Below are 26696 nucleotides of genomic sequence, written 5' to 3' on the forward strand. Positions count from 1 at the left end.
GCCTTACATTTAACGATTCAGACAGGCTTAAAAAGAGTATTTTTCAATTTATTATAAATTATAGTTACTATACCGGGTGACACAGAAAAAAGGGAACACTTAATAACTTTTTTACTTTTCAAGATAAACAAAAGAAATTTGGTATATTGATAGAATAGTTATAATAGCAACTGACATATTCTATTGTTTGACACCACTTCCGGTTTAACATAAAGTGACACTAACTTTCTTATTTTAAATGGGGCACTTGGTATATTATTACGTATTTCGATGGAAAATAATATTTTAAAAACAATCATACTATATTTGCTAATTTTTGTTCTATACTCATAGAAAAAATATTTTTTTTTTATTTTTTTTTTTTAAATAGGGTGCCATTAATGGGTTCAAAGTTTTAATTTTTTATCAAGTAATCACGGAAAAATAGTTTTCACTGCATTTTATGACTTAAATCTTTTACACGCCTATTTAAAATGCCAAACCATTAATTTTGACATTTACTTAATTTTTTTAAATACCACATTATTGGGAACAACCACTTTTCAAATGCGGTTTCTTTTTCCCAATAATTTGATATGATTATTTTTTAAATCGGTTGATAAATAAGCCCATAAGATGAAAAAAAGTAATTTCCAAAAATGAAGGAATAGGAAGCATTGCAATGACACGCCTGCCTATTTTTTTCAACTAACATAACACATGATATTTGAGAATAAAAGAACACATTTTTTAATGCAATATTTTTTTCAGTATCTTAATACGACATATTTTATTTAATATATACCTAACGTAGCATAGGTACACACAAACGGTAATCAAACAGAAAAAATATGAGGTTTACAAATTATTTTAACATAACATGTTCGAAACGACAACCTTCTTGTCTAATGAAAGTACGCATGCGCGGTAATATAGCGTGCGGCATATCAACGTTTTCTTCATTGGTAAACATTTCTAATACTAGCAAATTTATTTCAATACCAAATAATAATTGCGCTTGACAAGATGTCAATTGAAAAATAATTAAAGAACGCGTCAAAACGCAGCCTTTTCAAACAATCAATGCCTTTCTCAAACCTTCTATGCTATTTTTATTGATTAAATGCATTTATTTTTGTTAATTGGTTTTTTTTTCTTATGGGCTTATTTATCAACCCATTGAAAAAATAATCAGATTAAATTATTGGCAAAAATAAACTGCATTTCAAAAGTGGTTGTTCCCAATAATGTGCTATTTAAAAAAATTAAGTAAATGTCAAAATTAATGGTTTGAACATTTTAAAAAGGCGTGTAATAAAACTTAATGCATTCATGGCACCCTATTTTAAAATTTAAAAAAGTGATTTTTTCTATGAGTAAGATTAATTTATATTAAAACGCCAAAATAAACTTTCAACATTATGCAAACGACCAAAATTTTATAAATAAGACACGAGTGCTCACAACAAATATATATTCCGGACTACCGAGCTTTTTCTTTTTAAAATACATTCTAGCAGATCTAAAGTTTGTGCAAACAGTTGGATAACAGATGTGGGTAGATTCCCACCATAGTTTGAAAGCTCATTAGTATTCTTATCACGTCCCAGCCTAAGGTTGCTTTTAGCACCATGTGGTCTCATTTTGGGCCCGGTACTTTTCCGTAGATTACACAATGGACCCCTTGTCTTTGTAAAATCTGCCCATCGATACATGTATTTTATTATTTTTGCTACATTCGGTCATCCTGGCCTAACCGCCTGTCCTCAGGCGGGGTTAACCTGCAAAAAACAATCGCCTTAGCGTTATAAGTAATTGCCGAAGTCCTTTGACCTCAAGTATTATTTCTTTGATCCGTCGATCAAATACAAATAGATCCGTCAATCTCAGATATAAACTTGTGATCTTAACTCATACGCATAGATCCTTTGATCTATGGAGATCCGTTGATTTCAACTAAAATACTCTGACCTTAATTTGTGTACATAGATCCGTTGATCTATGGAGATCCTTTGATTTTAATTAAGATCCTTTGACCTTAATTCGTAAATATAGATCCGTTGATCTAGAGAGATCTGTTGATCTCTACTTGGGAATCGTTAATCATAACTCATACGCATAGATCCTTTGATCTATGGAGATCCGTTGATCTCTACTTGAGAATCATTAATCATAACTCATACGCATAGATCCTTTGATCTATGGAGATCCGTTTATCTCAACTAAGATCCTTCGACCTTAATTCGTAAATATAGATCCGTTGATCTAAAGAGATCCGTTGATCTCTACTTGAGAATCGTTAATCATAACTCATACCCATATGGAGATCCGTTGATCTCAACTAAGATCCTTTGACCTTAGTTCGCATGCATAAATCCGTTGACGTATGGAGATCCGTTGATCTCAGTTAAGATTATTTTTTTTTAAATTCGTATCGTATTGGTCCTTTGACCTTACTTTGTAAGTATACGTCTTATACTCACAATTCATCGTCTTGAAAAGTATTCCATTTTTTAATCAAATCAGGAGACACCACCATCGGTCTGCTAACTCGTTTGGCTCCCTCTCGTAAGTCCTGGACCTCATAGCGATCATTAATTAACATCTTTGTTATGCGAAAACTTCGGTAACAGTTTTTTGGCTTGAGCCCGTTGGAACCTCACTGACTATTCGCACCAGCACTACATCTCCTTCTTGATACTTCGTAGCCTCTTTTCTGGTCTTGTCATATCTTTCTTTTTGCTTTCGTTGATCTTCGGTTATGTGTTGGGAAATGCTCTCTCGCAACTCATGACTTCCAATCCAATCTTTCAATTTGAACTTGCACTTCGTTCAAAATCTATGCTTCAACTATATTCTTTGATTTGCAACCGATTAAACATTTATGGCTCGATTAAATGAAGTATTTAGTGAGCATTGTATTTTTTTGATAAACTGGTCCCAGTTGTCAGCTTCTCTTTCTACTGCTGTCGCAGCCAAAGCGTTAACAATAGTCTTATTATACCTTTTACATTGGCCGTTGGCTCTCGGAGTAGCAGCAGCATTTAACACATGTTTTATCCCATAAGTCTTGCAAAAGTTATCAAACGTTTTCGAAGTAAAAGCCGTTCCTCTATCACTTATAATATGATTGGGAACACCAAAAAGATCAATTAGGTTCATAAAAGCGTTAACAACATGTTTACTTTTTTGATCACGTACAGGTTCTAATACACAAAACTTAGTAAAACCATCTACAATCTCCAACAGAAATGTATTCTTCTTCTTGCTTGTAACAAATGGGCCCACGTGATCGATGTGAAGTGCATGAAATGAAACTGCGATTTTTTTGATTGGATGTAGTTTACCTTGTTTGATTACGTCCGTTTTCTTATAATAAGCACAGTGTAAATAAGCCTTGATATACTTTGTGACAAATCGCCTCATTTGTGCAAACTAATAATTTTCACAAATGTGCTTTATGGTTTTATTAATGCCCAAATGACTAGAATTATCATGACATAGTCTACATATCTGCATTCTTGCCATTCGAGGAACTACCCATGCTAGTTTCCCATCTTTTAACTTATATAATTTATTATCTTTCAGCTTATATTTCTCGAAATACTGCTTCGTTCCTTGATTTTCTTGACGTAATTCTAAAATTTTTCTTATACGGTTGATGTGAGGATCTTCAAGTTGTGCTGCTACTATCCATTCGGCTTCTATTATATCTACCTGGTGTACTTCTACATTGATTGAATTTCGACTTAACGCATCGACGTGAGCCGTTCATGTGCCAGCTTTATACTCGATTTCAAATGTGAACTCTGATACTTCCAACAAATTCAGTATCATTTCATTAAGTATTTTCTTCTCAAAATCAGGCATTCTATATGGATGATTCTATGGGGCTCTTCACTGGTACACTTGATTTCCTTAGATATAGTACTTGTTTTTCCCAACGTTCTTAGTGATGACGAAATTCGGTCCGAGAAATCATTTAGCAATGCCATACATAACTTTTTAGATTTAGTATCTATATTTCCAATATTAATATCTGTATCAGGAATACTCTTAATGTTATCCACAACCTCTTTTACAACAAAACACTCGTTCAATTCCGGTAGCATATTGAGCATTACCAAATCATCTCGTTTTTCCATTATTATATGATGTTGATCGAGAAAATCTCTTCCAAGCAAAATATCTTAAGTCATTAAACATTCATCATCAACTACAATAGCATCCACGTCAGCAATCGCCTCCATAATCCGAATAGTAATGTTTACTTTTTTATTTGAAATTATAGTAGATCCCATAAAACTTTTAATTAGGTTAAGCTCATAATTAGCGGCCTCACGAAGTAACCATGCAAATGGAATGGACTTACCAAAATGTTGTGCTATCCTTATCTTCAATTCACTCTAAGAAATATCACATTTTTCATTTTCGTCAATATTCAAAAAAAAAATCGTGCCGATTTATATTTTAGTTTTTTAACGTAAAACGTATAAAAGTCCACAGTACAGTCTACTTATTTGAGCCGATCTCACTTCTGACAATTTGTAAGATTGAAAAACTTCTTACCACAACAATACCACGTGCGAACATTAATATGCAAACTGTACAAATAATACTCGACTTAAATTTAGAGGAGCGACACGCTTCCGCATACGTCATCAATGATCTCTTCGCTGTAAGCACACCAGGACCGTCAGGAAAAATTAATTTGTAAGTGTCCTCACCGCAGGCACACTAGCACACAAAGGGATAAAGTAGGCTTAATTCTAAGACTAAAAAATAATAATAATAATAATAATAATAATAATAATAATAATAATAATAATAATAATAATAATAATAATAATAATAATAATAATAATAATAATAATAATAATAATAATAATAATAATAATAATAATAATAATAATAATAATAATAATAATAATAATGTTTTTTATTTCAAATTTAAACAGATACAATAATACTATCAAAAAAATAAATAACACTTATGTCTTAACCGTGGCGCAGTCTAGCTTAAGAGCTACTCTACTGAACCAGGTATAGGCATCACAAATTCTGTATAGAAAAGAATGTACAAAATTACGCATTAAATTATGCTAAAGTACTAAGTACTAAACACCGATTCGATCAGGTAATAGCTACTGTCTCATTCCACTTATACCACTAAACGCCAACTAACCTCAAATTGAACTAACACCAACATTCTATAATGCTACATGCGGTAAAGATTTTATATGCAGAGGTATTTTATTATAAAGCTTCGGTATGTTGTAACTAAAAGATTTTTTAAAAATAGAAGTTTTTGTGAAATGGCATTGTTATTGAATTAGGATTGTTATTACGCGAAGCTCTAGATAATGCATCTAGATCTTTGAAGATCTTCGCTTTTTTACAGCGTCTTCAGAGACTGCATGCAGTACGTCGTAAAATAGTTTAGGGAAACTTACTTTGTCCAACTTGACATCAATGTTGGCTAAATTTCCACTCGTGAACTACTTTTCTTCAACTTTTTTTTATGGCCCACATATACTCACATCACATTGGCTGTATTGTGTGAGTTGTATTGGGAAATAAACCTATTACAATCAACTTATTCTATTCACAGAATTCAATTAAATGCATAGTGAGGTGGGATTCATGGTCATTGACAAATAGGATGATAGGCTTTTGAATGTTGTTTTTTTCCAGCGAGCCATTAAAACATTAGTAGTATATTCAAAGAATGTTTGACCATTGATCACTGCATTTGTCACTGCATTTCATCGACAAATAATGTTCTCTGCTAAAACTCGTACAATTCCACGAATGAAATCAATTTATTTATTTAAAAGTAATTTTATTCATTAAAAACACTTTTTCTATAAATTAGATTTATTGAAGAACACTGCAATTGAATAAATAACATGTATTGAATTTACTTAATTTTTTGGTAAGATAATGTTCAATTACATTTTTCAATTTTCTCAATAAATTTTATCAAATAATAATTTTCTTTGCTGAAACTCATAAAATTTTGCGAATGAAGTTGTAATTTATTGACAAGTACTTTCACTCATTACAATAAATTTTCCCATTAACTTGATGTTTTGGAGAAAGTTTATTGAACTTCATTCAATTCACCGTCCTTTAAAAATCCTACGAAAATTTTTCAGGATTTCAAGCTTTAATATGCATCGCGAGTGATATTTGATTAATGCACATGCGCAATTGAATCCGTTCGTGATTTACAACTCTAACTTCAGTGAATGATAAGAATATGTGACTTCAATTTTCGATAAATTGATCACTCATGCGTTATTAACGTCATTAACGTTATTAACGTCATTTTACTTCCAATGAAATTACCGCAGTAATCATCAATGAAATATAGTTTCATACGACCTTTAGATGGTATGAACATTTATGTACTTACAACATGTTTCTCCCTGCAAAAAGTTTCGAATTCTTCTTTCCATCTACTTTTGATGACACGAGCCTTTTGGTAGCACTCTCTGTAATATCCATCATTTTCCCTTGATCTCGGAAAATTGTAGACCTCCATAATTTTTTTTTTCTGACGAAGTGCTATTGCGTTACAACACCTTTCTAATGAAATATCCGTGAATGGTATGACATTTGTGGATTTTCCGCAAATAAAACACTTCATGACTCGAAGGAAATGTTTTATTTCCGACTGTCTCCGCTCTAGCAGCTGCTGGCTTAGGCACCCAATTTGACACGCTCATTATACACGGATAGGGTGGACACAAATTCTATAGGATCCTGTTCTAGGAATGTACAGTGTCCTGAAGAAAAACCGGACAAAGCTTCCGTTTTCGGCTATGTACAGTACCCAAAATAAGTCGTAAACATCTTGGTATTGGGCTGAAGTCGACCGATAAAAACCGGTCAACATCGCATTTGGCATACGAATTCTCTACGGCTCACATAATTATTCTTAATGTGCACATTCTAAACTTCAATTAAAAAAAAATGGTCAAAATTCTTGATGATGTAAGCACAATAGTTACAAGCAACCCCTTTGTGCTGGGTCAACAGGGGTTCGGCACAAGGAAGGGGGCGGCACACATATATTTCCTTAAAGTGCCACCTGTCCCCTTCAATGTCATGTACTTATTTATTTATCATTCTTAAATACGTTACGAATCAAGATTTTCTTATTTTTCATTAATTAATTACACTAATTGGGAGGACAGGATTTGCCCGGTCGACAAGGGTGTTCCATACTCGCCCGTGTTCAAGCTAAGCCCGTGTCCACTCGTTGATTGAATATTTGGACCCATATTCTCAATCAACGATGCACTGTTATTATTCATATCACAATTCCCGATGACTTAGGGTCGAGTGTCGCTGGCTCTTAGACTATAATGATTGGCAACTACTGAGGTCTTTACCCTATAACAATTAAGAAATTTAACACTTTCAAATGACTGATGAATTTGTTGGAAAAATATTATAAAAAATATTTTGATTTTCGAATAGGATTAATTGTTATCATAGCATTTATTATAATAATACATTGCATTTTTATTTTGACTTAGTTAATAGCTGAAATTAATGAATATTTGCATGGACTTAAAAGTAATGCGAGTGGCGTGGATAATATTTCTCCTTTTATGGTATAAACAATGAACTTCTGTTGTGCAAACTTAAATTTTATGGTTATTCCTCCTTTTATAGTTAATAAAATCATTCTTTTTAATATATTGCAAAAAATATTTTCTGATTATACATTTTCTAATATAACGAAAATTAATTCGGGAGTACCTCAGGGCTCTATATTGTGAGCCTTATTATTTCTTTATACTTCTCATACTTTAAAACATTAAAATCCAGATATACGTAGATGACACAGATTTACATTAGCCTTAATATACAATATGAACCCATGACGTTGAATTTATTTAATAATGATCTAAATTTAATAGATTACCTTCAGCTCATGCATTATAAATCAACCCTTCTAAGTGCTATTTTATGTTATTTGGTAATAAAAATAAGATAAGCACCCTAGGAGAGGACTATAAGGGGATATTGGATAACACGAGGCTTAAAATTGTGTAATGTCAGTGACTTTCATTTTAAAATAAACCTAATTTATGTTTAATTTTATATTTAATTAATGTTTTATTAATCACCTCCAGCTAACCTCACTTTGATCATTATAAGCAGCATTAAAATTTCTAGTCAACAGTGCCAAAAAAAGTTAAATCGGTTGACATACCAGCGAATAGTGACCAAAAATGTCTGGGAATAATGGATATTTTATCGACCTCAAACTTTTGTATGTCAAATGGCTATCCTATAGTGTAATACATCATAAAGGGCATTTAATTTACCACCCAACGGTGTATACAGTGCTTTCATTTCAAAACGATCCACCCTTAATAACTTCCTTAAAAAAAAAAAAAAAAAAAAACACGTCAAATTAGATATACAGGGGGACGTTCAATTATGCATTTACTGAAGTTCTGTCAATCACCTCCTCACCTCCAGCTAGTAACAAACAGTACATTTAGTTCAAGCAAATTATTTATTTTTTTAAGTAAAGAATGTGTACCGTTATTTGCGAGGAAAAAGAGTGTCTTCAAATTTTTTTGCATAAATCTTTGCAGTCTTATAACTTTGTATGTGTATTTATTTCACTTATATTTTTTGCGAATGCTACCTAATAGGTACAAAAAAACACTGCAATACCTTACATTTTTAAGGCGTTTAAAAAGCAGGCGATTTATTATTGTTATAACTGTCAGTTTGGCGCGTGCAATTTTTCAATTTTAGTTAAAACAGTGAGTTAATAAAATGGTGTATACGCTAGTCGAAAGAATAGAAATAATTTTCCTTTATGGAGCTCAAGATCGGTGTGCTCGCAGAACCGCGAGAGCATTTAATGAAAGGTATCAAGATAAAAACGTGAGCCATGAATACGTATTAGAATTGATACGAAAATTTGAAGAGACGGGATCGATTTGCAATAAGAAAAAATATGAAAATAGAGTTGTCGATGAAGTATGCCAAGTTGGAGTACTAGGACAATTTGCTATGGATCTAACTTTGTCTATACCAAAGGACGCAAAACTAATAAATATTTCCACTGGTTCCGTACATAAAGTTAAAAAAAAAATAAGTTCTTTCCTTATAAAATTCATATTCTTCATCAACTCGGAGAAGATGATTTTTATAGGAGAATTCAATTTTGTGAAGTGATGTGCCAGCGAATTGACGACGATCCCCATTTATTGAAGAACATTTGCTTCAGTGACGAATCGACCTTTTTTTTTAATGGCCTGGTGAACCGACATAACTGTAGATACTGGGATAATGAAAATCCGCATGTTTTTCGGGAAGGCCATAGCCAATATGCCCAAAAAAATAATGTTTGGGCAGGAATTTATGGGAATGAAATAATCGGGCCATTTTTTTTGGAAGAAAATTTAACTGGCGAAATTTATTTAAACCTTTTAGAAAATGCAATATACCCTTCCATCATCCAATCTATGGAAAATCAAGTAGATCAACATGGTGCTATATTATTGAATGAAAATAATATACATTTTTAGCAGGATGGAGCTCCCGCGCACTACACTTTGGTAGTTCGAGAGTGGCTTGATGAAAATTTTCGAGAAAAGTGGATTGACAGACATGATGCAATCGAATGGCCTGCGCGGTCTTCGGACCTAACCCCACTAGACTTTTTTCTTTGGGGCTACTTAAAAAGCAAAGTTTATAAAACCCCACCTGAGAGTATTGAAAATTTAAAAATTAGAATATTTTAAGAATGCAGAGAAATTAGCGGGCAGACCCTTGCTATTGTTCGTAAGGAGTTTGAAAATAGGCTTTTTTATTGTCTTGCTAATAACGGCGCGCATTTTGAACATTTAATAAAATAAATTTGTTTTTCTACCCTACCGATTTACACTTTAATAGCATCTTGGTCAATCAATTTTATTTTTTTTTTACAACCATTGATAGCATAATGAATGCCCTTTAAAATAATGTATCAAACCATGGGGTAGCCATTTGACATACCAAAGTTTGGCGTAAATAAAATATTCATTATTTCTAGACATTTTCGCTAACTATTTGCTTACACATTAATTACCGATTTCATTTTTTTTTGGTGCCGTTGAATAGAGAATTTTACGCTCCGTACTATGATGTATCACAAGATGGGGGTTCCCATTTGTCATATTAAAGTGAGGTTAGCTGGAGGTGAGGAAGTGATTGACAGAACTTCAGTAAATGCATGATTAAACGTCCCCCTGTATATCTAATTCAACGTGTTTTTTTTTTTTTTTTTTTTTTTTTAAGAAAACACTGGATATATTCCTGGTTAGAAAAAAATACAACTATTCCTAGACGTTAATAAGAATGTAATTGTAAATGGATTATTTACTATTTTTATAATTATTAATTAACTTGTTAGTTGTATAAGTTTTTTAAACTTCGTCTTCTTTGGAACCAGTAACTGCGTATTCTCTTCATGTAAACCTTTTTTGATTCCTGATAAAACAAAATATTTAGTTAAATTATTTTATTCAGTGTAAAAAGGATTAGATACCAAAGAGAATTGAAAGGTTCGTTTTCCACCCTAGTGTTTTCCATATTTGTATTAGAACGCACTATATAATTTTCATTGGGAAACTAATAATATTTACTTATCGTCTAAAAATAAACAGCTTTTATTAGAAGAAATTAAAGGAATTATATAAAGTAGTAATATTTTCTGGTATTATATGGATATAAAAAAATGATCTCAGTATGAGTATTTCTCAGAATGCTTATAAAATAGTTTATACTAACAATAATAATTTACACTAACAATACTGAGTACTAATTATTGAGCAACTTCTTCGCGAAACGCTACATTTATTTGTCCGAGTTCCGACAACGGTTTTTCATTCACAACTTCATTTTCCTTTTTATCGACATCATCCCACCATTGGCGTTCAGCAGAACACAAAATTATGAATATTACTGCACTTATTGCACCTATTGCAGCACCTACGATAAACGTGTATCTCCAAAGTCTTTTATCGGTCTGAAACAAACATAACACATTTAAAAAAGTCAATTCTTTAGATGTTAAATTTAAACTTACCCCGTCAGTAACGATAAAATGCACAAGAATAGGTGCCAATATGGCAATAAGCTGTCCAATTCCATTGGAAATACCCGATAAGATCCCAGCGAACCTGGGAGATAAATCAATATGATTTAAGATATGTCCGCACGTCACTGCGGATGAGGCAGTAGTGGCAGCGATAAGTACTGATGCGATGGCAGCATTGTTTTCGATGTATGAGAGAAAAAGAAGTCCAATTGTTTGGGAAAATATACCTTAAAATTAAAATCATTGTAAGTCATGTAAAATGAAATTTTATTATATTTTATTCAAGTTTTTAAGTCAAAAACAGAGATTTTATAGGTATAGGAAAAAATAACGATAAATATTAAAAGTTGCTGCCCTGCATTGCTTGAGTTAGAAATTTGAAGTCCCAATTAGAACTTTTGGAAATACAATCCTGCTATAAGAATGCAACTTACTTTGCATTGCTGTCAGAGACTTTTTCTTCTGTAAAGTATTGGGTAAAGTAAATTTATCTAAGTATCTAAATATCTAAATCAATATTAAAAATTAAATTCAATATCTTTTCCTTGCATTTTACTTACTAAATCCTTGAAATATTCTTCTCGAATTAACTTTAGACATGCATCCATTTTTTAGCGCTAATCCGCCAATAGGTCCATAAATAAGGGCACCAACCAGGGCCCCTACTGTAGGTACTGCGGAGAATAAACTACTCTAAAAAATAAAAAAAAATATTGAAAAAAAAACGAATAAATTTGAATGTATAGAAATATTCTTGAGCTTAAGCATTAATAATTCCTTGAACATGATATTCCTATATTATCAAATAAGGTCAAGTAAAAGTATTGAAAAATACATTAAAAAATTGTTTATTTTATATATGACATTTCTTTCTATTGCTGTGTTAACTTATTGCATTTTTATTCACTTTAAGTAATTATGTTATTTAGATTAGGTTAGGGAAGGGTAAGAGTTGGCTTTATAAACAAAAGTCTTATGCTATGGTAACCTTTTAATTTATTAGACATGCCTATATTTTCTAGGACATTCAAACAAGCTAGGATTTGACCTTAAGGGCTGATTGCATTTAAGGTTACTTGGCTTTCGGATTATATATTGTTACAAATTTCCCGTGGGTTCAATAAATAAGCACACTTGAAACTTTTATTCACTACTACACTTACTATTTCTAATCACTTATTTGACTTACTCAAATCACAACTATAGACTTAAACCTTGACCATACAATTAATAATAATAATTGACTATCCTCAATAATATTAATCTACTAATTTCTAGAATGTTCTTTAAGCACAAATATAAACGAATATAAATCGATTAGAATAATCCAGCCAAGCTAGGGTCGTGATAAGGCAACTTTGTAACATTGCCTTCTCTTAAATCTGATCGTGCCAATCAGCCTGACCTACATATTACTTAAGCCCATCTGAATAAACTACCTTCATCTTTGCCTTAGGGCTACGCTGGATTCTATGGACAAAATCATTAATCCGCATATGGACCTTTTTAGGCTGGAATCGACTTTGGTGACTTCCTTTTCTTGTTTAAGGTCTCTAAAGTCATACTTTCTCATCTTGCTGAAATCCTAAACAGTTTGCTTTAAGTTCGTATCGGGTCTTCATTTGGATACTTCTTGGCAATCTTTAGTCGTTTTTTGGCGTATTCGTGAACATCGTGTAGTCTCATTTCTACATTGTCGTCCACATAACCCTTCAATGTGACTTTTTTATTGCTTGAGGTTCCAAACACCAAGTCACATGGTAAACGAACTCCCTAACAAAACCTGGGCTGGTGTTAACCCAGTCGTGTGGTAAACTGTAGACCTGTAGCCCAGCAAAAACATTGGCAAGTTAACTCTTTTGATGTTCATCTACCACCATAGAAAGATGTTCTTCGATTGCTTGTTGAATCTCTCCACCATACTATCGGATTGTGAAGGTAAGGCTGTTGTCTGTGTTTTGTAAATCCCAAGCAGTTTACAAATTTTCTGAAACAGCTTGGACTCGAATTCCGTCCTTGATCAGAATGCAGCTCTAGGAGGGCCTTAAATCTGCCAAACACACTGTTCACTAATACTTCAGTTACTGTTACCGCTTCTTGGTTGGGAAGAGAAAATATTTCGGCCATTTACTAAAATAATCTATGGTGATCAGGATGTACTTATTTTTCTTCTTGATCTCGACAAATGGACCGGCTATATCGATGGCGATTCTTTCGAATGGCAGCCCTACATCATACTTCTTTATACAACCTTTGGGTCTTGTACTAGGGCCTTGACTAGCCGCACATGTCGGACATTTTCAGCACAATGATTTTACATCTTCACAGTAGTTAACCTAGTAGAAGCTGTCCCGGATTTTATCCAGAGTCTTATTTACTTTCAAGTCAGCTGCACTTGGGATCACTAACTGTTTCTTAATAATTTTTATCTCATCAACATCAACAACCCATCCTCGACGACTGGTGAATTTCACTGCTCCCTTAATGCCTTAAATGTTAACCTTTTATCCGAAACGTCACTTCATCTTATTGCAAAGATACTGCATCAAGAGCTCGCAGAAAAACTAAGCCCTTTTATCGGCAGCGAAGGTACCATATTATAACTGTAAGCCGGAACCAGTTCTTGAAAATGACCAACACAAATTGTATTGAGACCGCACTGTACTTACAGACCAACGAGTAAGTAACAATAGGCCTGACCTAATCCTAATTGATAAAATTTCTAGGAAGACAACCCTTATTGATGTAGCTATTTCCAATAATAACAACCTAACAGGAAAACATAATAAAAAGATTGTTAAGTACAGGAATCTAGAAAACCAGATACGAAGACAATGGAAAATGAAACAAGTGCGGACAGTTCCAATTATTGTCTTAACAACAGGAATAATACCAAAGAGAAAGATTATCAGAGAGACATTACCTTAAGAAAAGCATCTATAAGCTGATGCAGAAATCGACATTATTATCCACATCTCGAATCATCAGAAAGTTCATTGGAAACGCAGATAACATCAACTAGTTTAAAAACATATATTTTAAGTTAAAAAACAGAGTTCGATAACATGGAATGAACTCCACTGGAGCTTCATCCTTCTGATATCTGAGATATCTAATATCTAAAATATGACACTCTCCTTACGGCAGCTTTCCCAGGAGGTAAGGGAGATAAAATTAAGCGTCGTCAACCTACAAAAAAAAACTTCCCAAGTGGAAGTAAATCAAAACTTAAACTCGTTAGTCCTACACGGGTTAGAGGAGTCTTCCTCTGATCCATTTAATATGGTTGCGACTTTATTTAATGACAAACTTTCTGTAAAAATAAATAAATCTGACTTATCCCACTGCTACCGTATGGGGAAAAACATAAAACATCAGAACCAAAAGCCCCGCCCCCTAGTGGTCCAGTTTGTTTGCCGTTGGATGCGAGATCGTGTGATTTCAGCCAAAAAACAACTTAAAGGCTCGCGTATTCTAATCACAGAACTATTAACATCAACAAACTTACAATTATTAAAAAAGGCACGAGAGGCATTTAGTTCCGAATCGTGGACTTATAACGGCTTAGTAAATTAATTCGTGATGAACAAGCTCTTAATGACTTAATCGTAGGTGAATAATTATCGCGAAACTAGTGTTGGTTAGTTCAATGGAAAAAATGACAGTTGGTAAACACTGGACTTCACATAAAACAGGTACTCTAATGAATTCTCTAATTAAATACGTTAATATTTTGGTCATTAGGTTGTGCATGTATTTTACTATTATAATGAAAATGTTTATTTATATCTTCCTAAAAAATAAATACAGACGTTCTTATACTCTAAACTAAACTTATATTTAAAGATTGACTGGCTTTTGCATACTATTATTATAATAAAAATTTAAAAATTTCTCTGCATGCCAAGTTGATATAAAAATAAATTAAGGGCTTTTTTTCTTTGTTTTTTTTTCTGAATTGCAATATTTTGTAAACAATAAGTTGTAGATAATATTCATGATTGAAAGCTAGGTACTAATATTGTTTAATGATATTTCTACGCTAATGATTACTAAATATATATGCATATAATAACAATAAAGCCAAAAAATTGAAAATGTTAAATAATTAAATGCAAATGATTTATTTTTTGACGTATTTATAGGTACTATAATTTTCTGTTTTGCTTAAAGTTTCTTTGTATTGAGTAGGATAGTACAAACACGATAAAAATAAAGTAAATAAGTGTTTAATTTACTTAACTCGGTGTTCATTAAAAGGGAAAAATATATGTATATGTATGTATGTGTATATAATTATAGATATTGCGGAGGGTTGTTGGGTGGGGTCAGAAATAAAACAGAAACCTGTTTACCTAAATGTCGACGTTTCGACTTATATTAAGTCATCCTCAGGACACTGAAATGGATTCAAGTAATTACAGAGATAAAACAAAGTAATTTCAAGTACATAAAAAACACTATTAAAATAAATGTTCTTTAAGTTACAAAAATTAAAACAACAAAAAACAAAAACCACGACACAGTTAAAATTACATTTAGGTACAATCCGTTAAAAGAAATAAAAAAAAAAAAACAGTATAAAATTAATTTTTTTTTTTTTTTATTTCTTTTAACGGATTGTACCTGAATGTAATTTTAACTGTGTCGTGGTTTTTGTTTTTTGTTGTTTTAATTTTTGTAACTTAAAGAACATTTATTTTAATAGTGTTTTTTATGTACTTGAAATTACTTTGTTTTATCTCTGTAATTACTTGAATCCATTTCAGTGTCCTGAGGATGACTTAATATAAGTCGAAACGTCGACATTTAGGTAAACAGGTTTCTGTTTTATTTCTGACCCCACCCAACAACCCTCCGCAATATTAAAGATATTGGGTCACAAACACGAAATTGAAAATAATTATAGATAGTTGTTAGGTTTAATTTTGTTTTTTTTTTATCTTTTTTTTGTAAGCATATACTCCCTATTCTAATCCTTTTTCCTTTTTTTTTCTTCCTTTCCTGTACTTACTTACCTTAATTGTTTAACAAAAAATTTTCTATTTTGCTTTAAAATAATGTTTTCATGTGCACACATTAACGCAAGGTCCATCTTAAATAATTTTAATATTTTTCAAGTACATGTAGATAGTTATCAATATGATTTGATTGGGGTTTCAGAGACATGGTTACATACAGGGGTTACCAACGAAGTCATAGAATTGCAAAATTATAGTCTCATACGGCAAGATCGATTAGGCAGGGGAGGTGGTATAGCTGTTTATGTAAAATCATGTATCGACTATCGTGAAGTTCTTAAGGAAACATGCGATTATCTTGAGCATGTCTGGATCGAATTAAAAGTAAATAATCAAAAAGTTTTAATTGGTAATATATATCGTCCTCCCAAGAGCGACATACATCTATTCTATTCCCGTCTTGAAAATATTATGACCGACTTTTATGTTAACTATGAGTCTATTTTACTTTTGGGTGACTTTAATATAAATTTTTTAGATTTGAATTTAAAGGTATCATTAAGCGAAATTACTGAATTATATGGTTTGCAACAGCTTATAACTGACCCTACCAGAATATCCAACACCACTATGTCTTTAATTGATTTACTTTTCTCAAATTTAGAGTCGGTGGAGAATTGTGGAATAAGGGATATTGAAATATCGGATCATATGCTAATTTACTGCAACATAAACTTTGATATACCTAAGCCTCAAATTTATAATTTCACTTATAGAGATTTACAAAATATCAACACTTGTTTATTTCAGTCTGATATTGAATCGATTCCCTGACATAATATGTACAATATGGCCGATTTAAATAATAAAGTTTTTTTTTTACTCAATCTTTATTAGAATTAATTAACTTACATGCTCCTATAAAAAACGTAAAGGGTAAAACTAGACCATATTGCCCCTGGATTACTCCAAATATTAGATTTATACAAAGACTTCGCAACTCGGCTTTACGTAAATTTAGAAACACCAAAAGTCGCGAGGATTGGGAAAATTATAAGCAGTACAGAAATCTTGCAACTAGTTCAATTAGGGCGGAAAAAAAGGCATACCTGGCTCACAGATTTAGAGTATGTAATAACAAAGAAACATGGCAAGAACTTAATAAACTAAATATTTCTAATAAATCAAATATACAACTTCCTCCTCTTATGCAAGATGTAGATAAACTTAATATTTTTTTTTCTAATATTAACAAAAACAATAATAACCCTGACGAAGAATTTGTTGGGTATTTTAAAAAACGTAGGTTAAATTATTTGGCTGAATTTAAATTTAATTTGGTGACACAAGATATAATAATAAATTACTTAAAATCTATTAAATCTAAAGCATTTGGCGTTGATCAATTAAACATTACCCCGATTTTGCTTTGTTGTCCTGCCATAATTAAACCACTCACTCATATTATAAACGTATGTTTAGAACAAAACTGCTTTCCCGATCAATGGAAAGAAGCCAATGTTATTCCTTTGCCCAAAATAAAAAATCCTGTTGAATTTAATGATGTTCGCTCAATATCTGTACTTCCTATACTATCAAAAATATTAGAAAAAGTTATGGAGTATCAAATAGTTCAATATTTAAATGTAAATAATTTAATTCCTAAATACCAGTCTGGGTTTCGTAAGGGGTATAGTTGTGCAACCGCTTTATCTAAAGTGACTGATGATATTTTTAAGGAACTTGATAAAAATAAAGCTACGGTGTTGATTCTCTTAGATTTTTCTAAAGCCTTTGACATGGTAAATCACAGAATATTACTGGCTATATTAGAATATATGGGTTTTGCTGAGTCTGCGTTGGCATTGGTGTCTTCTTTCTTGTTTAATCGAAAACAAAGAGTAGTGCTTAATAACAATAAATCAAATGCACTGGATGTTACCTCTGGGGTACCCCAAGGTAGCATTCTTGGTCCTTTGTTTTATACTCTTTATACCTCACAAATTACTAAAAAAATTTTACACTGTAAGCACCATTGCTATGCAGATGACACCCAGCTATTTTATTCATTTCATCACACTAATGTTATCCAAGCTAATCAATATATAAATGAGGATTTAAATACCTTAAATATAGAAACTCAAAAATTACTTCTAAAGATTAACCCCACTAAATCAGCAGCTATTCTTTTTTGTAGTGACAATCATCGAACTAATATTTTAAATAATTTAAATGTACACCTTAACAACAATATAATAAGTTTTAAAAACTCTGCAAAAAATCTTGGACTAGTAATGGACTATAAACTTAGATTCAAAGAACATGTTACCCTAAAACTAAAAAATGGATATTCTGCCTTAAAAACAATATATCGTCAAAGACATTTTTTAAGCTCAAGTATCAAAAAACTGCTCTGTGATGCTTTAGTACTATCACCGTTAAATTTTTGCGACACAATTTATGGACCATGTCTCGATAACTCCGACTCAGATAAAATTCAAAAACTTCAAAACTCTTGCTTAAGACTTATATTTGGTATAAGAAGACGGCAACATATTTCTTATAAATTAAAAGAAGCAGGTTGGCTAAATATGCACAATAGACGAATATTACATATTTTATGTTTTTCTTACAAAATTCTTAAATCAAAAACTCCGCCTTATTTACTTGAAAAGCTTACCTATCGTATGATGTGCATAATCTTAATATAAGACGTAAAAATCTTTTAACAATTCCTAGCCATAGCAAAGAACTCTTTAAGCGATCCTTTTCTTATGTCGTACCAAATTTGATTAATAAGTTCAAAATAATTAATTTGACTGTCACTGAAAAAACTTTTAAATTAAAAACGAAGCTTCTTCTTTTAAATTAAACTTAATTTTTCTTGAATGCCTTTCTTTATTAAAATACTACGCACATGCTAACTAACTGAATGCAACGTAAAATATTCTATTAACATTTATTATTCAAAAATTAACTGTTTAAAAAAAAAAAAAAGAAGAAAAAAGAAGAATTTTTTCATTCCGTTTCATCCATTTTTCCCCCTACTGCTTTTTCCCCTCATAAGTATATGCCTACCTATTTGTGTTTTTTTTTTAGTTTGTCTATAAGAATTGTTTTTTTTTTCTCTCACTTCTTCTATTATAAGCCTTAACAGAATCCAGGAAGTTGTTTCCTTCTTTTCTGGAAGTCTGAATGCATGGCTTTTTAATTGCCTTACTTGTGTTAACTAAATTCTTTATATAACCTATTGTTTTTAATATGCTCTCTTTGTTTAATATTCTAATATTCAATTCCATGTATATAATCATATTACCTTCTGTAATTATGCTTTTTTTTGTATTGGTGGCTAATAAACGTCTTATTATTATTATTATTATTATTATTATCTGGGATAAGTGAACGATCCCCCTTCCCCAGGTAGGTAGTGCGATTGCCGTATCGCATCAAATCTGATAATAAATAGTGCTCACTCAAGCAGGGTTACTGAGACAGCCCTTAAAATGGACTTGTGCCATGAACGAATCTATAATGCGCATTTTCTTTAAGATAACAAATCTGGGGCAACAGATATTTGGCTACAGATAATAGCTACATGCTAAATTATGCGGAAAATATTCAAATGTGAACGTGACTGAGCAGAGAATCGCTGACCAATACCGCGTCATTCTTAGAAACAACTTGATCCCAAAAACCCGAATTAACTCTATTATAAAGAAAACTACAGCGGAAATAAAAGATCAACAGGTCTTAAATCAAGTAACGGATAATTTGTAGGACAAGGTCGACCGAAAGGGAACAGAAGCGGAAGAAAACTTTGACCCACCAGACCAGGCACCATTACCAGAAGTGACAATAAATCAAGAAACTCAAAATGAAGACCAGAACAATTAATATAATGATGAAGTGCATGCTAAACTTAGAACAGAGTTTAGAGGGGCAATGCCGGAGCATAAAGGCACAAATTCCTCAACAAGAATAGCTCTTCCTAGAGTTAACTCTTCCCGCAAATTGGCTGTTCTCGTTAATGCTGCCAACTTAATTATACCTGATTATATCCTTACAGCTACGACACTCGAACAACTTCATCTAATAATCTTCTGTGCGGCTACTACGCTGTTATTAAAATCTTGGGATTAAAAATGATAAATAACCGGTAAAGTATTCCACGTAATGAAAGACCGACACCGCAATGAATAAGGCGACTACTATTATATAATGACGACAATATATTTATATTTTTGTCATTATATAATATTGTTATTATACTATAGTCTGGTAAATGTTGAGTATGGTATGAAAAGGGCATATATTACTTGTGAACCAGCTAAATATATTTTTAAGATCTCTCTGTGTCTTTGATTTTAAAGCGTCCGAAGAATTTGCTTCTTAAAGAACAACAGTATCATCAGCAACAGTAATTCCAATAATCTGATCGTGTTTATTGTCATTATCAATACAACTAAAACTGTGCACATCAAGATCAGAAATATTCCGTCTAACGATACCACTTGGCCAAGAAAATGTACCGTCTGTTGAAAAAGCGACGGCTTCTTTGGGTTCAATTTAAGCTGGGCATTCTGGATTTTATTAAAAACTGCTTTTAGGTTTTCGAGGTCTTCTTCAAAAGTTTTTTTCATGACGAGAACATCGTCAAAGTTGTTTACTAGACATGTCTTCCATACAAATCCTCGTAGTGCAAATTTAATTAATCTTTCGAACGTAGTAGGAGCATTACACTGATCAAATGGCATAATATTAAAATTATAGAGGCATTTTCCACTTTTTAGATTGAAAGCGTATTGTCAATTTTAGGAGGTGGGTAACTACCTTTCTTGGTGGGATCATTAATTTTTTCATAGTCCACACAGAATCTTGTTGACGAATAATTTTTCGTCACTAAGATGACTGGCGAAGACCATGGGCTGTTTGACTCCTCAATAATCCCCTCCTTAAGCATATTGCTTATAAGGAACTCTGCCTCCTGATGTTTGGTAATAGGTGGTCTTCTAGGAGGCTGACGAATTGGTTGAGCAGTTTTAGTATTTATTTTATTCTTAACTACTTTAGTTCTTCCATTTTGACCATTAGGCTCTTCAAAAATCTCGCTGTGCTCAGTCATGCTCTGTTAGTCTTAATCCATTAGTCCGGAGAAAGATGTTTCAATTCTTTGCGAAGCTGTACAGATTCTTGTTGGGTCAGTCGAAGAGAATCTGCTGCCACATACCTTATAGCAGCTGCGCTTTCATTTGCGCTGGACAAAATTAATTCTGCGGAACCAAATCTAACAATATTAATCCTGTTGTTAAATGAGAATACGTGCTGTCTAGTCTAATAAAATCCATTAAAATAAACTCGTCTTCTACATCAGCCACCAATACCTTGTGACTTAAAGTAACATTTCCTAGCCGAATAGGAACTCTAATCTGCTAAGGACTCAATCCTTAGTCCACGTACTATGTTTGATATTATTAGAAACACCACTGCTCCCGTGTCAATCATAATGATAACCGGTCTTTTATTAACTTCTTCTTCGATAGTCAAGCTTTCGGCAGATTTTCCCAGGCTTCTGATAGAAGTAATTCCGGGGCCTTTATCTTCACCAACCAATACCCGCTCCTTAGTGCTAACTGTATTTAGTTTTTCTGATTGGTTCGAGAGGTTTCGCGATCTCTGGATGGCGAACGAAATTGCATCTGGACTCGGCAGTGCTCCGTTATTCGCGAGACAATAATAAAGTCTGTTTTGAAATTCCTCACCAACATTGGCAAGTGTTTGTCCGCTAAAATCTCTATGTTCGCGAGTAAATTGATCCTTGAAATTATTAATATTTTCGGGTGAGGTTTTAAGCACTTAATTTTTTAAATACCCCTAGAGGAAAAACTCTAGTGGTGTTAACTCTGGCGACTGTGCGGGCCATTCTATTACACCACGCCTGTGAATCCACAACCTTGGAAACTGTTCATTAAGTCACTTCCGAACTGTCAAATCGTAGTGTGGCAGAAATACAAATTATTTTGATTTAGTATTACAACATCATTTTTATCCATTGAGTTTTCCAAAGATTGGACAATTAAAGGATATATTATATTTTCGAAAAGGTGTAAATAAATTTGTCTAGCTAAATTTTGCTCCAAAAAAAATTTCCCGTTATCATAAATTCCTGTATTTACATTTATTTTTATAGGATACTTTTTATTTTGCTATATTGTTTGCCATTTAAAATAATGGTGACGACATGAGGCAACCATTTGACGACCTACCAAAGTTAAAAGTTGATAAAATGTCTTTTATTACCACACATTTCTGCTTACTGTTCGCTTATACATCAACCGATTTTGCTTTTTTCAATTTAGTAGATAGGAGATTGTATGCCCTTTAAAATGATGTCTCACACTTAGGGCAGCTATTTGAAATACAAAAGTTGATCGCTAGTCGTTGCTACAATTAACCAATTTAATTTTTTTTGGCATTGTTGAATAGATATTTTAATGTTGCATGATGATGTATCACACGATGGGGGTGTTGAATATTATGCTTTAAATGTTTTTATTGCATGTAGCAACTTATTGATAAAACCTCAGTTTTTACAGGTTATGGGCCCAGGCCTCTGAGATTTAGCGGAGTCCTGCGTGTGTTGCCGCTATGTATCTGGAATAGGTTCAGTGAACGATGGCCGCTTCGAGTCTTATGTTAAATGTGCCGAAGCTGCGAGAAAATTATCGCGATTGGTCTTTCGCCGTTGAACAAATCCTTGTGTTAGAAGGATTAGAAAAGTGCTTATCGGAGGTTGTCACCGATAGTGATGCGAAAGCAAAGGCGAAGATAATTTTAACTATAGATTCATCGTTATACGTTCATGTACGGGATGCTACAACTAGTGTATGATCATTCCGGGTACAGTAGAAAGAGAAGTCTTTTACGCAATTTAATTTCTATACGGTTGGAGAATTGCGATACAATGCAATTCTATGTTTACCAGGTTATAGAAACAGGACAGAAATAAAGCGTGCTACAGGATTTAAAATAGATGATGAATGGATTGGGTCATTATTATTAGCTGGACAGAAAAGTTTAGTCCTATGATTATGGCGATAGAGCATTCTGGGATGAATATTTCAGTTAATTCCATTAAACAAAAATTGTTGGAAATGGAATGTGACAGGCAGTGCTTTTGCTAGTAACTGTTCGACTTCCAGTTATTCAAAGTCTAGTTCGCAGTATAAAAAGCGTGACAAGAAGGATAAAAGTGAAGTAAGGTACAAGTGTTCTGAACTTGGACATTTTAGAAAAAAGTGTCCTCAAAATAGATCTGAGAAATCAAGCAATGATCAGAAAAGAGTGAACGCTTTTAGTGTTGTTTTTTTGAGTAGTCATTTTAATAAGTCTGATTGGTATGTGGACAGTGGTGCGAGTATCCACTTAACAGCGAATAAAGATTGGATATTAAATGGGTATGAAACTGAGATCCAAGAGATTATGATAGCTGATCGAAAAGTTGTAGAGGCCAAGAGTTGTGACAATGTTCTAATTAATACAGTGGTTGGAAATGTAACTGTGCCTGTGACATTCTAAGATGTTTTATATGTGCCAAAATTGACTACAAATTTGTTGTCGGTAATTCAATTGATTAAGAATGGCAATACTGTGGAATTTGACAAAAATGTTTGCCTGATTTACAACTCGGTTGGTGACTTGGTTGGTACAGAAGATTTAGTTCGAGGAGTCTATAGGTTGAATGTCAAAAATTCAAGTAGTATGCTGTTAACTGGTTTGACCATCGAGAGTGGAGAGATTTGACATAGAAGATATGGCCACAACAATAGCAGTTATCTTAACCAGATGAAGTCTCGAGATCCAAAGCAAACCACTGTAGTTTGGTTAAAACTGAAAAGGCAAATTGTGAAATTTGTTGCGAGGCTAAGCAGTCAAGATTACCATTCAAGGAGGACGGTACTAGAGTCAAGTGTATTCTGGAAGTAGTACACACAGATCTCTGTGGCCCAATGGAAACGGTTTCTCTAGGCGGATCAAGATATTTCTTGCTTTTTATTGACGATTATAGTAGAATGGCTTTTGTGTACTTTCTTAAATCAAAGAATGAAGTCTTTGAGAATTTTAAGAAGTTCAAAGCTGAAATCGAGAACTACACAGAGAAAAAGCTTAAAATAATCAGGAGTGATCAGGGTGGAGAATTCACTGGACGTGACATAGAAAGGTTTTTTGTACAGAATACAGCAGAAAACTAACAGTTACACACCAGAGCAGAATGGAATGTGTGAGAGGTTGAATAGGACTGTGGTTGAGAAAGCAAAGTGCTTGTTATTTGATGCACAGATGGACAAGAAGTTTTGAGCAGAAGCAGTTCATACAGCTGTCTATTTACGAAATAGAAGTATGGCTTCAGGACTTAGCAAAACTCCATTTGAATTGTGGTATAGCAGGAAGCCTGATGTCAGGAATCTAAGAATATTTGGTAGCATTGTGATGGTACATATTCCAAAACAAAGGAGAAAATTGAAATGGGATAAGAAAGCTGTAAAACATATCTTGGTTAGTTACAGTGACACAATAAAGGGCTATTAAGTTGTATAATCCAGAGACAGGGGCTGTAACCACAAGTAGGGATGTTATAATAATGGAGAAGCCATCTGATGTTAATGAGACAACAATTACAATGAACGAGCCCGAAATTATTAGAGACTTAGTTTCAATAGGAGATTCAGTTTCAGTGGGAGACTCTAAGAAGTACCAAACTATGGAGGAGGTGAGTGACAGTTTAACTGATGTTGGTGAAAATAAATCTGATGAGGAATACTTACCTGATAAAGTCAATTTACCAGTGACAGGGGAAGACACACCTGCGGAGGCAAGAAGGTCAAGCAGAATACCTAAGGTAAAAACTTACAGTGACTATGTGACTTTCTTGATAGGTGAGAATCCAGATTTGGATGATCCTATGACGTTCGAGGAAGCGGTATCCAGACCTGAGCGTATTTGTTGGTTGAAGGCGATACAGAAAGAGCTAGATTCGTTTACTGAGAACATGGCATGGGATTTGGTGGATGCTCCAGAGTGGTGTAGTGGAGTGTAAGTGGGTATTTAAAAGGAAGCATGATGCTGACAAAAATGTGACAAATAGAGCCAGGTTGGTGGCCAAAGAATATACTCAAAGGTATGGAATTGATTTTGAAGAAACTTTTTCTCCAGTTGTCAGACACTTAACTCTAAAATTGTTATTGGCTTTATCTGTGAAGCTTAATTTTGAAGTTTGTCATTTAGATGTCACAACGGCATTTTTAAATGGACAACTGAAGGAAAATGTTTTCATAAAATTGCCAAAAGGCCTAAAAGTGTCAAATTCTGAAAAGATATTAAAGTTAAATAAGCAAATCCTCAAGAGTTTGGTATAAAAAGGTTGAGGTTTTGTTGCAAAATTTAAATTACAAGAAATCAGAATTTGAACCTTGTTTATTCATTAAACGTGAAAATGACAAAATGGCTGTAATTGCGCTTTATGGTGACGATTTTTTCATTTTTCGTTACATATTGTATGTGAACTTGTCTTAATATGTGTCACTCTTATGTCAACCATACTGTCAACGGATAAGTAATAATAAAGTTAGTCGCTTGTAAACACTGGACCTGTAAGTTTTATTTTCCGATATAACCTTAGTTTTTACAGGGGGTTCCCATTATATTAAGGTGAGGTTAGCTGGAGGTGAGGAGGTGATTGACAGAACTTTTTCAAATATAAAATTAAACGTCTCTCTTTTGAAATAAAAGCACTGTAAATATACGAGTATGTATTTAAATATATTATGGAAAAACTAAATAACAATATTTTTACATATACTACAGAATTTTTTATAGAATTATTATATCATATAAATGATTTTTTTTTATAGTTTTATTTTACGATTTGATTTTTAATTCATTATAATTTATGTATAATTACTGTTTTTATGTACGTAATTTTTTTTAATGATTATTTAATTTAATATGGTTTTTTAGTAACCCAGTTTGATTGTTTTGAGTTTTAGGGGGATAAGCTGGATGTGGTGCCGAGTAAAATCCAAGCTGTTTAAATCTTTCTCTTTTTATTGACAACTTTTCCCCACATCCAACTTAGCCCTTAGAACTCAAAATGACTATTTAACTTTGTTGTATATCTTAAAGTTCTTTCTTAGTTTTTACTGTGTTTTTTCTTTTTAGAAAGTTTACTTATATGTATTATAATTTTATGTTTTAAACTAATTTTATATGGGGCTTATTAACAGATCGTTTTATTATTTTTTTAAATAAAAAAGTAATAGATCCTTAATTAAATTATTATATGCTTTAAACCTGCTAATTGCAGGTCTTCTTTTAAATAAAATAAAAAACAAATATTGATATTACTCATCACATAAGAAGGGTGTTTATTATAAATTCCGATATTGCACAATATAATTAAATATTATTTAGTGTCCATATCCATAGCTACCATAGCTGTCTCCATAGCCACCTCCATATCCAGACTTAATGGAGTATCCCTCTTGATATTTCACCACTGGAATAATTTTTTGAGAATAAACTGGAACGATCTGCTTGGTGATAATTGGCTGATGGGAATAGTAAGATTCACGTAAATAACC

At 32.7% G+C, this 26696-nt stretch overlaps 2 protein-coding genes across 5 annotated transcripts in view; one reads left to right on the forward strand and one right to left on the reverse strand.

Moving 5' to 3' along the window:
* Positions 1-26696, forward strand: part of LOC126737949 (uncharacterized) — a 541322-nt gene that overhangs the window by 187272 nt on the left and 327354 nt on the right. The gene's annotated exons all lie outside the window — the stretch shown is intronic.
* LOC126737978 (vesicular glutamate transporter 2-like) overlaps positions 10652-26696 on the reverse strand; it is a 63078-nt gene continuing 47033 nt past the window's right edge. For all 3 annotated transcript variants that reach the window (XM_050443122.1, XM_050443132.1, XM_050443142.1), the window contains exons 7-9: positions 11659-11791; positions 11087-11325; positions 10652-11026 (exon numbers count right to left, since the gene is read on the reverse strand). In XM_050443122.1, the coding sequence (XP_050299079.1) occupies positions 10823-11026; positions 11087-11325; positions 11659-11791 (576 nt within the window). In that variant the 3' untranslated portion in view covers positions 10652-10822. The remainder of the gene's footprint in view (positions 11027-11086; positions 11326-11658; positions 11792-26696) is intronic.

The sequence above is a fragment of the Anthonomus grandis genome, chromosome 1 (assembly GCF_022605725.1).
Source record: "Anthonomus grandis grandis chromosome 1, icAntGran1.3, whole genome shotgun sequence".
Lineage (NCBI taxonomy): Eukaryota > Metazoa > Arthropoda > Insecta > Coleoptera > Curculionidae > Anthonomus > Anthonomus grandis.